The 13,751-nt window shown below is 38.6% G+C and overlaps 2 protein-coding genes across 2 annotated transcripts; one reads left to right on the top strand and one right to left on the bottom strand.

Moving 5' to 3' along the window:
- The first annotated feature begins 131 nt into the window (after positions 1 to 131).
- LOC110853314 (NPC intracellular cholesterol transporter 1) lies at positions 132 to 13,138 on the top strand. The gene is made up of 18 exons (XM_022101568.2): positions 132 to 1,881; positions 3,729 to 4,154; positions 4,535 to 4,658; positions 4,725 to 4,975; positions 5,040 to 5,256; positions 5,461 to 5,568; positions 5,634 to 5,959; positions 6,384 to 6,651; positions 6,772 to 7,142; positions 7,588 to 7,831; positions 7,908 to 8,061; positions 8,132 to 8,381; positions 8,454 to 8,613; positions 8,683 to 8,830; positions 8,974 to 9,287; positions 9,359 to 9,438; positions 11,238 to 11,423; positions 12,642 to 13,138. The coding sequence occupies exons 1-18, from the start codon at positions 1,798 to 1,800 to the stop codon at positions 12,993 to 12,995; spliced, it is 4,065 nt and encodes a 1,354-aa protein (XP_021957260.1). The 5' UTR covers positions 132 to 1,797; the 3' UTR covers positions 12,996 to 13,138.
- Positions 9,452 to 11,229, bottom strand: LOC118436388 (zinc finger protein 1 homolog). Its single transcript, XM_035854389.1, has 3 exons — positions 10,796 to 11,229; positions 9,912 to 10,377; positions 9,452 to 9,843 (listed from the first exon to the last, which is right to left on the bottom strand). The coding sequence occupies exons 1-3, from the start codon at positions 10,975 to 10,977 to the stop codon at positions 9,658 to 9,660; spliced, it is 834 nt and encodes a 277-aa protein (XP_035710282.1). The 5' UTR covers positions 10,978 to 11,229; the 3' UTR covers positions 9,452 to 9,657.
- Positions 13,139 to 13,751: the final 613 nt, after the last annotated feature.

The following is a 13,751-nucleotide window of genomic DNA, read 5'->3' as shown; positions in this document are numbered from 1 at the left end:
CATTGTTCTCTTGACTCTTGCATGAAAATGAATGAATGTGCAATAATGTAAATTATTTAATGTGTTCCTTACTTCTTCTTCTTGGTGAAATGACCTTCCTTCAATTCAATACTAAACTATGCTCTCTCAACAATTTTACTCTATTTTCGTCAGTGTACAGTACAGTACAGGACAGAAATGACTTGTCACTTTTTATTGTGCAGGGAACAATAAAGATGTGGAGAAGCGTACATAAATAGTATGGGACATTTTTGTAAGGAGGAATTCGCTTTATGACGACAGTTTTACAACCACATTGGCATTATTACGGTAGCGACAACAGTTTTGATATGTGTAAAAATTTCTGGAATTTTTAACTATGCATTGTTTAAACGGAATGAACTTGATTTTATTTTTACGGGGTTGATTGTTAAAAATTGTGCAAGAATTGTGCATCAGTCCTTAAATTCCTTTCGAGTGTAATCAGTTTATGTAACTTTAAGGAGGAAGCTACATCATATTTCTGAAAGTTGTGTCTGTCTGTGCTGCGTGTAAGCAAAATAAGAGGAAGAGTTCTCTATTTTAGAATAAGTAGTGTATATACTAATTGTAAGTTTGGTTATTTTAATACTTTTGCTAATGGTCAATTATGGTCGTGAACTTGACTGCGGAACTATAAACATGCAACGCGTCTATGTACACATGGACCCGAATAACTAGATAACTTAACTTGTTACCATTTCGTGGCGCTGATTTGTTTTGCTTTTGGTGCCATGAAATGATAAATGATTGTTGACTTTGACTTTGAAGTTGAAGTGAAGTGAAGGAAGAACAAAAAGAAGAATAGATTTAGACATCATCATCAGTTCCATGAATTTGTGGTCAAGTATTGTAACCACCGACCGATAGATACCAAGGACGGATTTTACAGGCAGATAATACGGATGCATACTTACTTTGAAGTTGGATGGATGGATGGAAGTGAAATTGTTGTGATTTTAGATAGATCCATCCATTGATATTTAGTTTAGTTTAGTTAACTTCTGTATGCTGGATTGGATTTCATGGAACGGATTAAATTTAATGGGTTGCATGCATGTGAACTTGTAAACTAGTTAAACTGCTTGGTACCTACGATTCCATGCTACATATGCATGTGTTACATATCCATTGCCGTTTCCATTTATCGGAATTTCCTTGGTTTGGTAACAGTAGGAGAAAAACAAGCAGTCCGGACGGGACGATATTTTTTAAAGTCGGACAAATACCAGTACGTCAGGTGTGTCCGAGAAGATGAGTCAATAAATACTAGTCCAGTCTAGTTAAGATAAGATTACGTGCAGGGTTTTTAGTCAGATTTCAAGTGCAGAGAAGAAGATGATGTGATTTTATATATAATTCTGAGAAAGAGAAGTTTTTAGTTTTGCTAGCAGTGTGGATTTTATTTACAGTGTGAATAAGTGTTTATTTGTTCACGGTGGTAATTAGCGAGGAACAAGTCTTGAACTTTACTTTGCCGAGTGAGATTAATATGAAATTCGCATAAATCTGTGACGTTAACCGGTTGTGTGTGTGTGTGATAGTAGTTTTTTTATGGGACACGTAATAAATCAAGATATCTGTCGGGATTAAGTTATATGAATTTTGTAACGGTCTTCAACGCGTTAACATTTCGGATTATGAGACAATAAGTGAATCGTGACAACATCTACGAGTGGTCACCGTCACATTTTTTGTGCAACTTTGTGCGTCAGTGAAGTGTAAAAAATTCTGCAGTCATTTTTTAACTGAGAAAGAAGTGCATGCAAATTTACAAAAATGCGAACCGGCATCATTTTACGTGGTGCGGTGTGTTTTCTTCTTCTACTGTTACCGGATTCTTTTACCCAGGAAGAGGAGAACGTAAGGACAATTTTATTTTATTTTTTTACATTAGAAAAATTCCTTAAAATTTTGAAAATTTTGAAAATTCCATTATAAAATTCCAGCAATAACAGTATTTAAGAATCATCTCTGATTGTTTTCTTGAACAATTAAGGAAAATAATGACAAATTTATCGTAAACTTTACATTAGAAAAATTCCTTAAAATTTGGAAAATTCTGAAAATTACATTCATGCAAAATTCCAGCAATTTAAAAGCAATAGTTAAGAATCATCTTTGATTGTTTCTTTTTGTATTATCCAAGTCAATGCTTAATGAGCCATGAATAAGCATAAAGCTCGAAATAGATCTCTTCATTATATTGCACACCGGAAATACATTGACGCCATGATAATAATAACACTACGAATAATAAGTAATTCTCACACACGCATGGACATAATTATATTTTCATTCATCCGAAAGCAACATTGTTCGTAGATTTATTGACGTTGGTTTATATAAGTTTCCGCAGTTTTAAGTAAATAATAGACATTTCCATTACTTAATTTAGAACGTACAGGCTTTTATTATTTGCTCATTTATAAATAAATATCTCTCCACTGGAGTAAAATGTGGTCATAATTGCGCGTTCCATTACATTCCAAGTTTCAATTGATGTTGAAACGAATAATGCCATAATCGAATCCTTCATTAAATTGAATCATCAATTATTCGCGTAATTATTGCCTCCAGCAAAGCTTTGAGAGAGAGGAGAGGAAATCATGAAATTTAATGACCGGCTTGGTTTAAGCATGAGAATTCTGAGTCATACTAATTCAATAGCATTTTTTGTACGAGTTTGTGTTACACAAATGTAGAGCAATCTTCTGGTGGTTTGTACAGTATTTTAATGATGATGACGAGAGGAGTTATTGGGAAGCTGGAGAAACCTGGAATTTTTTTTGAAGAATTGTTTCATTCTATACATTAGAATGAAACAAAATCCGTAAATTTCCGTAAATTTCCGTAAATTATCTACCGTAAATTATCTACACAAATTTTATAAATGGTAAAAATCTCCAAAAATAAGATTCGACTACAAAATTATGCATATTGTAAACTTTTTTAACCCGATACGAATTTCGGATTCAATAGTATCGTTTTCTGTACGAATTTGTGTTACATAAATGTACGTATGTACCAATCTCCTGGACTGTACAGTATTTTAATGATGATGACATGAGAGGAGTGATTGGGAAGCTGGACAAACCTGAAGTTTTTTTAAAAAAATGTTTCATTCTCTATCATACAGTCTTACACCATGATATATCTAATCCAATTTTAATAAATGCTAAAATCACTACAAAAACAATATTCAACTCCAAAATTATGCATATTGTCAACTTATTTTAATCCGATACCAATTGGATTACATACGGATTTAATAATATTACTTTTATATGACTTTGTGTGGCATAAATGTACGTGTACAGTATTTTAATGATGATGAGATGGCGAAACTGGATAGACCTGGAATTTTGGATTTTCATTGCGAGTTATCTAAACTAATTCTAATAAACCAAGCCCTCTAAAAAAACAAGATCCGACTACAAAATTATGCATACTGTCGACTTGTTTTAATACTTACACGGAAGTTTTAGTGAAAAACGAGAAAAAAAGTTTCCTTCATTTGTCAATATTTCGAATGTTATCTGCAATCAAGACGTGCGTAGAAAAAATTATCGCAAAGATTTTTAAACATATCCTGGCTTTTCCACGAATACATCTAAACAAAGTTTAATAATGCTCACCAATCCATAAAAACAAGATGCGACTTCAAAATTATGCATATTTTATTATCAACTTTTTAAAACAATTTATAGGATGTGAATGACACAGTTCCCATCGTCAACGGCATACCACCAGTGACGACGCCTGTGATGACGGCAAGTCTGCCCCCACATTCTTCACCCGCAACGCCACAATTGCCCCTCTGCGTGACGTACGGGTCCTGTGGGGAAGTCGGGGGTGGAAGTAGTGAGACTGCTTGTGTCGCATCGCACCCACCTCGACCCCTGGAACCAGACTATATCGACGTTTTATCCGCATTCTGTCCCGAATTTTTGGAAGAACAAGACTCTCGGCTGTTTTGCTGCGATGCGGAACAAGTCCTCTCGCTGGGGGAAAAGCTCGGCTTGGCGTCCGCCTTTGCGGGAAAGTGTCCCTCTTGTTTGCGAAATCTACGCCAAATGTTTTGTCATCTGGTGTGTTCACCGAAACAGAGTGAATTTATGAGGGTGACGAAAACGGTGAGAGAGATTTACAAAAATCATGATATGAAAAATCATAAATTATATATTTACGATGGAGGTCTCCCAGCGTATGCTCTGCGATTTTAAGCAAACTAGTGTCAATCGATCACAAACTTAATTAATATGTAATTTGCAAATGACACGATCCACCAGTGGGTAGGTTTGGCAGAGATATTTGCGTCCAAAGAGGAGAAAACGCGCTCTAAAGTTGCAAATTTGACACTGTCCTAACGTCGTTTGCAAAATTAGTAAAATATTTGCGACTGCTTGATATCAAGTCGATACTAATTTACTCAAAATCGGAAAGAATACGCTGGGAGACCTCCATTGTAAGCAAATATGTACATATGTAATTCGATCGTGTGTTTTGCATGCAGGCCGATTCGAAATTGGAGTCCAACACTTCCGGTGAATTTCTTCGATATGCAGTTCAAGGTGATATCTTCCTGGGTCAGGAATACATTGAGGAAACATTTGAAAGTTGTAAGGGTGTGACGGCAGGTAAATACATATACACACACATAAAATGCTAACAGTGACGTAAAAAAATTATGTGTGCGTCCACAGGAAGCGGGCTGGTCATGGATATTTTTTGCGGAAAGTGGAAATCTGCCGGATGCAATCCTAAACGTTGGTTTGATTTCGTCGGGAAATCGAGCAGCGGAGTGGTCGCGTTTGACCTGAAAATTAACTTGCTTGCGATACAAGAAGAGAATTATAATCGGGATGGAAATGCGGAAATGATGAACTTTCTCAGCGTCAATGGAATGACACCGTTCGCATTTAAAAATGCGACACGATGTGACCAAGCACCGCCGGTAAGAAGATTCAGAGGTCATCAATAGAGTGCTAATAATTTGACCTTGACCTTGATTTAATTAGGGCGAAGTTGTCTGCGATTGTGTCGACTGTGCCGCCATGTGTCCAGTGATGCCTAAACCGGAACAACACCGGTACTCGAGTTTCCTTACTTCCGACGGGATGCTGTTCTTGATGGGGGTGTTGGCCGGGTTAGGTTGCGTCATAATTTTGACTGCTGGGATTATTATTTACGTCCAGAGGAGGAAGGCCAAGAAAAATTCGTTCTCGTTTTCTCAGGGTAAATTTTACACAATTTTGATGTGATGACATATAATTAATTGTGCCACTTGCAAGAAATAACGTCAAAGAAAGTGGTTTTCTGGAGAATTTCTTGCACTTTCCGGCAGTTTCTTGCACGTTGCATTTCGTTTCTCAATGCAAAAAATGTAGTAAACCCGCAAGAAAAGAAAGACTGAAATTAATTATTAATCTTTCTGAGTAGAAATGAAGTCCAAATTGGATTATCCTAACGAGAAGAAGGTGGACCATTCTTCATCGTCTGGAAATAACGATCCCGCACTCAACAATTTCTTTAAAAGGGTCGCATTTTGTAAGATTTTAACATTTTTGTCTCATTTTGAGGCTCCAAAATAGTGAAATTCTGTCATCTTCCAGATTGCGCGTCCAACCCCTGGCGCATAATTTTCTTGGAACTCATCCTCATCGCCCTTCTCACGTATGGAATGCGTTTCTCCTCTCTGGAAACGGACCCTGTCGCATTATGGACGCCACACAATTCTCGAGCCAGATTAGAACGAGACTATTTCAACGATAAATTTGGCTCGATCTACAGAATTGAACAGCTTATCATTTCCGCGAGACCAGGACGTGTCAGCGTTGTCAATTATACTTCACCCGTGGATGGGGCACAAACATACGGACCAATTTTAGACCCCGACTTCATGCGGGGTGTGGCTGACTTGCAACGCAAAATTCGAGAGGTAGACATACAGACTTTTGAGTTTCGCTGTGGATTTAACCAATTTCCAAAACCGGTTTTAACCAGTTTTGGACACAGAATTTGGCGTCCAAAGTGTCCAAAACAGAAAATATGGCAAACTGTTACAAGTTCAGCATTACAGAATGTTTAAAATTTCTTAGTTTGTTATAAGAAAAAAAATTTGTTAAACCAAAAGTTTTCAAAATTTCGTGGTATTACACACCAACTAAAATGTTCAAAATTGATGGGTGATTGAATATCTGTGCATAGATTTGCAAAAAATCGTTAATAAAGAACTTGCAACATGCCTCATATTCCAGTGTTGGACATTCTGGACAGTTTTTAATGCTTTGGATGGTGCTCACTCAGTGTAAAACCTTTTTACCTAACTGTTGGATTTAATATAATTTAAAAACTTGTCACAGATTCGAACCGCGTCTGGTGTGACGTTGGATTCCGTCTGCTTCAAACCTCTCTCTCCGTCCAAAGAGGAATGCATGATTCTAAGTTACCTCGGATGGTGGCAAGATTCTCTGCCCAACTATGCTCTGCAAGTGACCAACACTTCTGGGGACAATTACCTCGACCACTTTTCCCTTTGCAGTGATAATTCCTACGCAGGAGGATGCTTTGGTCCGTATGGAGGACCCGTGTCCCCATCAACCGTGTTGGGCGGCTTCAGTCGAACCAGTGGTAAAGTATCTCAATTTTAAGCAGTGCTTCTGGTGCAAGTAACCACTTGCATGAAATAAATGCAAGAACGTGGTTTCTTGTAGCTATTTGGACCCATAAAAAATTGTAATTTTTCTTTAGACGGACAACCCGATTATAAAACGTCGCGATCCGTCCTGGTGAATTATTTCGTGTCGGATTTCGTGGAGAGGGAGAAGAACTTGAAGGCTCTCGAGTGGGAGGCGGCGTTCATCGCATTTCTCAAGAATTACAGTGCCCTCAATGCTGAGGGTTTGTTCGACGTGAGGTTCACCTCTGCGAGAAGTATTGAAGACGAGATTGGTGCGGCGAGTAGAGGCGAAGTCGGAACAATTGCGATTTCCTACCTCGTCATGTTCATCTATATTTCCGTGTCGTTGAGGGATTCCTTCAACGTGTGGTCAGCGAGGGGGTGGTTCGTCGAGAGCAGGCTGCTCTTAGGAGTCACGGGAATCCTTATCGTGCTGACATCGGTACATAATTCTATTTAACGTAGGCCTTGATGACTCATCACCAAATCGTCAAAATCATCACATTTTTAATCATTACTCGGCCCTGGGAATTTATTTTAAAAATCCGGACGCCAAATTTGTAATCAGTGAGTTGATTAATCATGAGTTTTTTTAGCCAGTTTCGATGAGTTCCAATTTTTCTGAAGGCTTCTTAAATTTGAAATCTCCTGCCTCAAAAACTGTCAAAATCTGGAGTGTATACCTATTTTTTAATCGACAACTATCTGCTTTACAAATTTGTCATTTTGTCATCGTGTTTTGTTTAAAATCTGTCGGTCAGAATTTTAAAATAAATTTTCAGAGCAGACAATTGGTTAAAAATGTGCTGATTTTGTGGTGATAGGTCATGTGAATCCTACATTAACATGGAATTTTCAGAAACTGATTAATTTAAATTGATGTCCAGGTCTCCTCTGCCGTCGGACTTTTCGGTTATTTCGGTCTACCCGCAACCCTAATTATTATCGAAGTTATCCCCTTCCTCGTCCTGGCCGTTGGTGTGGACAACATTTTTATCATGGTGCAACATTTCCAGAGAAGTCAGCCTGTGCCGTTAGAAACGATGGAGGCACGCCTGGCCAGAGTTGTGGGGCACGTGGCACCCTCAATGGTGCTGAATTCTTGCACCGATGCGGCCTGTTTCTTCCTCGGTGGGTGGAAAATTGAGGGCGGAAAGATGTAAATTGTTCTCACAGCGTGTTAATTTTTGCTGACCTTAATTTTTAGGTGGCATGTCTGGCATGCCGGCGGTACGAGCATTAAGTTATTACGCCGGAGTTGCCCTCATTTTTAACTTTTTGCTCCAATTTACCCTCTTCATCGCCGTGTTTGCATTAGACACGAGAAGAATGGAGGACAACAGGATGGATATTTTGGTTTTGTGAGTCTTGCGACTAATAAATATTTTAAAAAATTATGCCGGAATTTTGAATCCCTTTCTCTGATTTTAGTATAAAATTGAAAAGTGGGAAGGGCGAGGAACAAGAAGCTCTGACCAAAAAGAGAGGAAAGGGTATGTTGTACACCATCTTTAAAAAGGTCTGGGCCCCACTGCTCCTCTCATTTCCGGTCAGAATACTCGTTCTCATCGTATTTTTCGCGTGGGGATGCATTTCTCTCGCTCTGGTGCCCAGAATTGACGTTGGGTTGGATCCGGAAACCGTACTGCCAGAAGATTCCCATGTGTCACAGCATTTTAAGGTGGGTACCAATTTTTCAGGAATTTATGTATGTGTACAATTTTTTTTATTATGAAGAAAATTTGATCTGTAGGCCCTCTTGGAAAATAGTGACACTGGTTTTCCCCTCTGGTTCGTCCTGAAGGCGACGTCAAATCCTCCCCTGGACTTTTCATCACCTTCTGTTCAGTCCTTAATTCGTGGATCTGGTCAGAATGCAAACCCATTTTCACTCATTGGTCAAGTATCTTCGGGTAATTTGTGCACTATAATTTTGTTATTGCATAATTCTACATTTATTTCATAATTTTATATATTTCTAGCCTCAAAATGGCCCAACGTAACGTACATCGCTCAACCTGCGCTCTCCTGGCTCGACTCTTTTACAGACTGGGCATCGTCCGATAAGTGTTGTCGGGTTAATACCACTACCGGCAAAATGTGCCCCAGTGATAAGAAGGAAAGTCAAAGGTACCCGCTAAATATTTTCACATAACCAGAGGTCGACGCCGACCAATTTTCGGCGGGGCGGCGCGTAAAATTCGACCGGTGGCGTCGGCCTCTGAATCAAACCCATATATTTTTAACACAAATTCCTTTCTTTTGTGTCACAGAAAATGCAAATCTTGTCGGATCCGACTGACCGACGGATCTCTCTCGGGACCGGATTTTGTCCGCTATCTACCCTGGTTTTTAGAGGATAATCCATCCCTCGACTGTCCCTCCGGGGGTCACGCCCTTTTCGCCAAAGCGGTGCGATATAATTTGACAAAAATCGCCAAGAATGCAAATGAGACGACCCTGCTCTCAATTGGGGACACGTTTTACATGGCGTTTAACAAAGTGCTGAAAACTTCGCAAGATTTTACTCAAAGTATGATTGAAGCGAGGGCAATATCTCAAAATATTTCGGACACGATGAACTCCAGTAAGAATTTAGTGATTAATTAATAATTATTAATTATTATGTGTTAATTAATTATAATTAATTTGTTACAGGAGCCAACAGAACTGATCTTCACGTGTTTCCGTACTCGCCCGTGTACATTTTTTATGAGCAGTTCCTCTCCATTTGGAAGGTAAGAATTACATGGAAGTAAGATTTATTAGCATTGTGACAAATTGAAATACATCACCCATTATAACAAAAGTTTATCAGCCATGTATTCCTTGAAACCAAACTCGTCGTCTGAGACAACCAGGTCGTTCTCTTGATATTCCGCAAGTTGAGCATCTTTCTCTGCAAGTTGAGCATCTTTCTCTGCAAGTTGAGCATCTTTCTCTGCAAGTTGAGCATCTTATTCTGCAAGTTGAGCCTTTAAGAGATCCACTTCTGTAGTAACGTGTCCAACTGGGGGATGCGGTTTGGCTACCCAGTTCACACCCACTTTGGTGCAGCACTTTTGATGCTGCGTGAAGCCTCGTTGCGATATTAGTTTACAAGGGCAGTCTTTGCATCCATACTTCCCCTCACCATGACAATGCTAAAATGTACAACAAAAATACATGTCAGATTCGAATTAGATGTATGCTTATAATGTCGTGAATGTACCTTAGTATGGACGTAGAGATTGGAGGTCGAAAAGAACGACTGACCACATTGAATACAACTATGTCGTTTGACCCCGTTGTGACGATTAACGTGTTTCCTGTACTCTCCTTTCGTTTTATACTGATGTCCACAGTGCTCACATGTCCAGGGTTTGAGCTCACGATCGGGTACATACAATGTACCTTTTCTGGATGGTCCATCCAATAAACGGTCAAGTTTTCCAACAGGTTGTGAGGACACATGTTGAGCCAGGCGAGGATTGGACCTCATTTTTTCCAAAATTTTCGTCACACCTTTCTTCCCAACCGACGCCAAATTCCGATGTGAGGCCAATGTCGAGGCGGCAACCTTGTCGTGGCGTCGAACGACCGCCTTCTTCTTTTTCGCTTTTGACATGGTCTTCGCCTCCACTCCAGTCCAATAAGCCCCTTCTATATTTGGCCAGAATCCCTGCAAGTAGTAGTCCCTGAAAGATGGAAATAATGAACTTAGAAAGAGCAATGACAAGTTTGGTATTACTAGTTCGTGTCATTTTTTATAATTTGTAAATAAAATAAGACTACAAGTAGTAATCTCCTGGATTATGACTAGGAGAGACAAGGAGAGCTGAAGTTCATTCAGCCCTTGTTGAGAACATTGACGCTCTACTCGGACGAAGAGTTCAATTTCAGCTTTATATCAAACATATTCCGAGGAACGGGTCATCTAAAACGAATCCTTGTCGAATATGGCGACGAACCAAAAGATTTCAAGAAAACCGTCCTCTCTGCCATATTTTCATGCTCTGCTCAACTCAGAGAGTTGGAGTCTTTGCAATACTTTTAGTTCTACGGCGGCGTTATATTTTCATCAGACTGTGTCACATGGTTTTAAATTATACTTACTGATCAGAACAAGTTGTATCCTTGGAAATGAGGTTGTCGACGTGAATCTTTGCTGCTTGTGCCGCTGTTTCTTCCCCAGAGCACCCTTCGTAATTGCCGATAAACTTGGCGTTGCCATCCCCCTCACGTAACTCGCTATTGGGATCCTTATCCCACCACTCCATCACAAAAACTTTCGCCATTTTTTTCAAGAATCACTTATCCAAAACAACAAGGCGAGAGTAGAAAATATTTGTGCACTGAAAACTGAGAGCAAATAACATTGCATGCGTAACTAACTTCAACTGCGTAGAGAAATAGAGCAACTTGCTCGTGTTTCCTTGCTCGGAGCAAGGTGTGAGGATCAAGGATGGTTTTTGCAATGCAAATAAAATTCAAAGTATTTTATCTACACATTTAATTTTAAAAGAACAGAAATCTTAATTTAATTATTATTTGGAAGGACACCTTGGTCTCAATCTCCATCTCCTTTGTGACCGTGCTGCTCATGACGTGGGCCGTTTTGGGAGACCCGGCCGCATCCTTGATCGTTCTGGGGACGATTTGCATGATCGTGGTGGACGTGGGGGGAGCAATGTTCCTCTGGGGGATCAGTCTCAATGGCGTCTCTCTAGTTAATTTAGTTGTCGTGAGTGCAAAAAAATTGCGAATTTGTATTTAATGCAGAACTCGATGGCTCGTCGCCAGTGTTTCTTTTTGTGCGCACGAAATTATTTTTATGCATGCACGATGCATAAAAATGCATATAAACGCATAATAATGCATAAAAATGCACGAAAATGCACGAAAATGCATACAAATACATAATAATAAATAAAACGCAATTTCTTCCGGAAATTTCATATGGTCAAGAAATATTATATTTTGCTCCATTATAAAATAGAGATAAGATTCGATTATCCGAACTTCTATGCTGGTTTGAAATTTTATCACTAGAGTCAGGGCTTACCTATGTCATGAAAAATGAAAAATAGTTTTGCCCTAAAATACAAAAATGATAAGCAAAATATCAAACAATACCACAAAGACTTCCCAATTAATCGAATATTTTGAAAAAATTAAATATTCCAATATTATTTTCACGCAAATGATTTTCGTGCATTTTCGTGCATTTTCGTGCATTTTCATGCACTTTTCCGGATTTTCAATGGGTGTTATTAAACGTTTAAAAACATTTTTATGCACTAATTTCGTGCAGGTGTTTTTTAACAGCAGAAACATTGCTCGTCGCCAAAATCAGCACAATTTTAATCATTTCTCTGCTCTGGGAATTCATTTTAATCCATTTTAAAATTCATTTTGACTCATTTTATTAAAATTCATTTTAAAACCTTCAATTATTTTTCTGGTAAGTAAGACTGCTAAAAAATACATCCTTTACTAGATTGATATAAAGACTTCCAACCATTCACCCTTCAAATCTTTTACTCACTATTAACAAATGGATTTTGGATATTTTTAACAATGACGTTGAGTTTGACCCAAAAACTAAAAAAAAAATTCTGACCATTACATTTATTTTTTTCGGCATGTAATTAAAAATTAACATAGGGCTCGTCATCAAAATCAACACATTGTTAATTATTTTTGGTCAGCCTTCAGAAAATTGGAACTAATCGAAACTGGCTTAAAAACTCACCGATATTCCATTATTCAACTTACTGACCACAAAGAAGGGTATCTGTTATGGTGATCGGTTTGGGCTAAATTTTGGTTGTCCAGAATTTTCAAATAAATTCCCAGAGTCGAGAAATGATTAAAAATATGTAGATTTTGACGATCTTGTCGATGAGTCATCGAATCCTACGTGAAGGGCAGAGCCAACTTAAAAATTGTTTGTCCACAGGCTGTCGGAATCTCGGTGGAATTTTGCACCCACATAATTCACGCCTTCGTAACGTGTGAAGACGACGAGCTGGCCGGCAGTCGGGAAGGTCGGGCACGCTTTTGCCTCGTGGAAATGGGATCCTCCGTCCTGTCGGGAATTACGCTGACAAAATTTGGAGGAATTGCTGTCCTCGCGTTTGCAAAATCTCCGGCCTTTCGCGTATTTTATTTTCGCATGTATTTAGCAATAGTTTTATTTGGGGCGGTACATGGGCTCATATTCCTTCCTGTCCTGTTGTCCTTCATCGGACCAAAGGGTGCTGGTGGGGATAAGGACAAGAATGATAAGAATGAAAAGGAAACGGCGTCATGACCAAAAACTGGGTGTAAATATTATCCTAAAAAATTGTGATACTTTTATCTTTACCATCGTGGTAACAAAACTATTAGATTTAAGGAGACTCGTGTAATGCAAATATTCTGAATAAAAGTCAGTTTTATGTTAATCGACCTTAATTTTGCGGGAGAAAGCGGATGGATGCATAATTTTTGCAAATGGATATGCATTTTGTGCCTTGCAATATCATAAAAGTACAAATTTTTTCTGTCAGATCTAAATTTAGATCTAAATTTATACCACTGAAAAATCTCTCTAATCGCTTAAAGGTCATGACAATTAAATGACCTTTCTAACGCCCCTGTCCACGGGGTCATACTCCTTCATGTCGTGTCACAGCTCGCGTCTGTTTTCTTGGAATTGAGAAATTTTTGGCGTGATTACTGCGTGATTTGGCAAGATGGATATTTATTATCGTGTTCTTCTCGTGAATAATTGATGGACAGTTTGACTGAGAAATTCTGACTTGAAATAAATCAAGATCAAGATGCAATAAATGCCTTAAAACTTCAAGTCTTCGTACATACATACACTTTTTATTTAGCGATCAAATGTACCCACTAATAATTCCGTACTAAACAAACATAACTGACAAGTAAATAAAAGAGCATCAAAATCAATTAAAACCATCAAGTTTTGGATAACAAGGTACGTTGTAGAGTTCGTCTGTACCTTAAAATTCAGAGGTGAGCATGGCATTCATTTTTATGCGTCCGACTCCGAATGTGAACG

Source organism: Folsomia candida, unplaced genomic scaffold (assembly GCF_002217175.1).
Source record: "Folsomia candida strain VU population unplaced genomic scaffold, ASM221717v1 Fcan01_Sc008, whole genome shotgun sequence".
In the NCBI taxonomy this organism is placed as follows: Eukaryota; Metazoa; Arthropoda; class Collembola; order Entomobryomorpha; family Isotomidae; genus Folsomia; species Folsomia candida.
Note: the sequence above shows the minus strand (reverse complement) of the source record. Positions and strands in the feature narration are given on the sequence as shown.

Excerpts from the sequence above, each read along its gene's own strand:
- LOC110853314 (XM_022101568.2), top strand. The coding sequence starts at position 1,798 with ATGCGAACCGGCATCATTTTACGTGGTGCGGTGTGTTTTCTTCTTCTA. Across the intron at positions 7,143-7,587 it reads TCCTTATCGTGCTGACATCG|GTCTCCTCTGCCGTCGGACT; the intron begins GTACATAATTCT and ends ATTGATGTCCAG. Across the intron at positions 8,831-8,973 it reads GATAAGAAGGAAAGTCAAAG|AAAATGCAAATCTTGTCGGA; the intron begins GTACCCGCTAAA and ends TTTGTGTCACAG.
- LOC118436388 (XM_035854389.1), bottom strand. The coding sequence starts at position 10,977 with ATGGCGAAAGTTTTTGTGATGGAGTGGTGGGATAAGGATCCCAATAGC. Across the intron at positions 10,378-10,795 it reads GATACAACTTGTTCTGATCA|GGACTACTACTTGCAGGGAT; the intron begins GTAAGTATAATT and ends TCCATCTTTCAG. Across the intron at positions 9,844-9,911 it reads ATCTCTACGTCCATACTAAG|CATTGTCATGGTGAGGGGAA; the intron begins GTACATTCACGA and ends TGTACATTTTAG.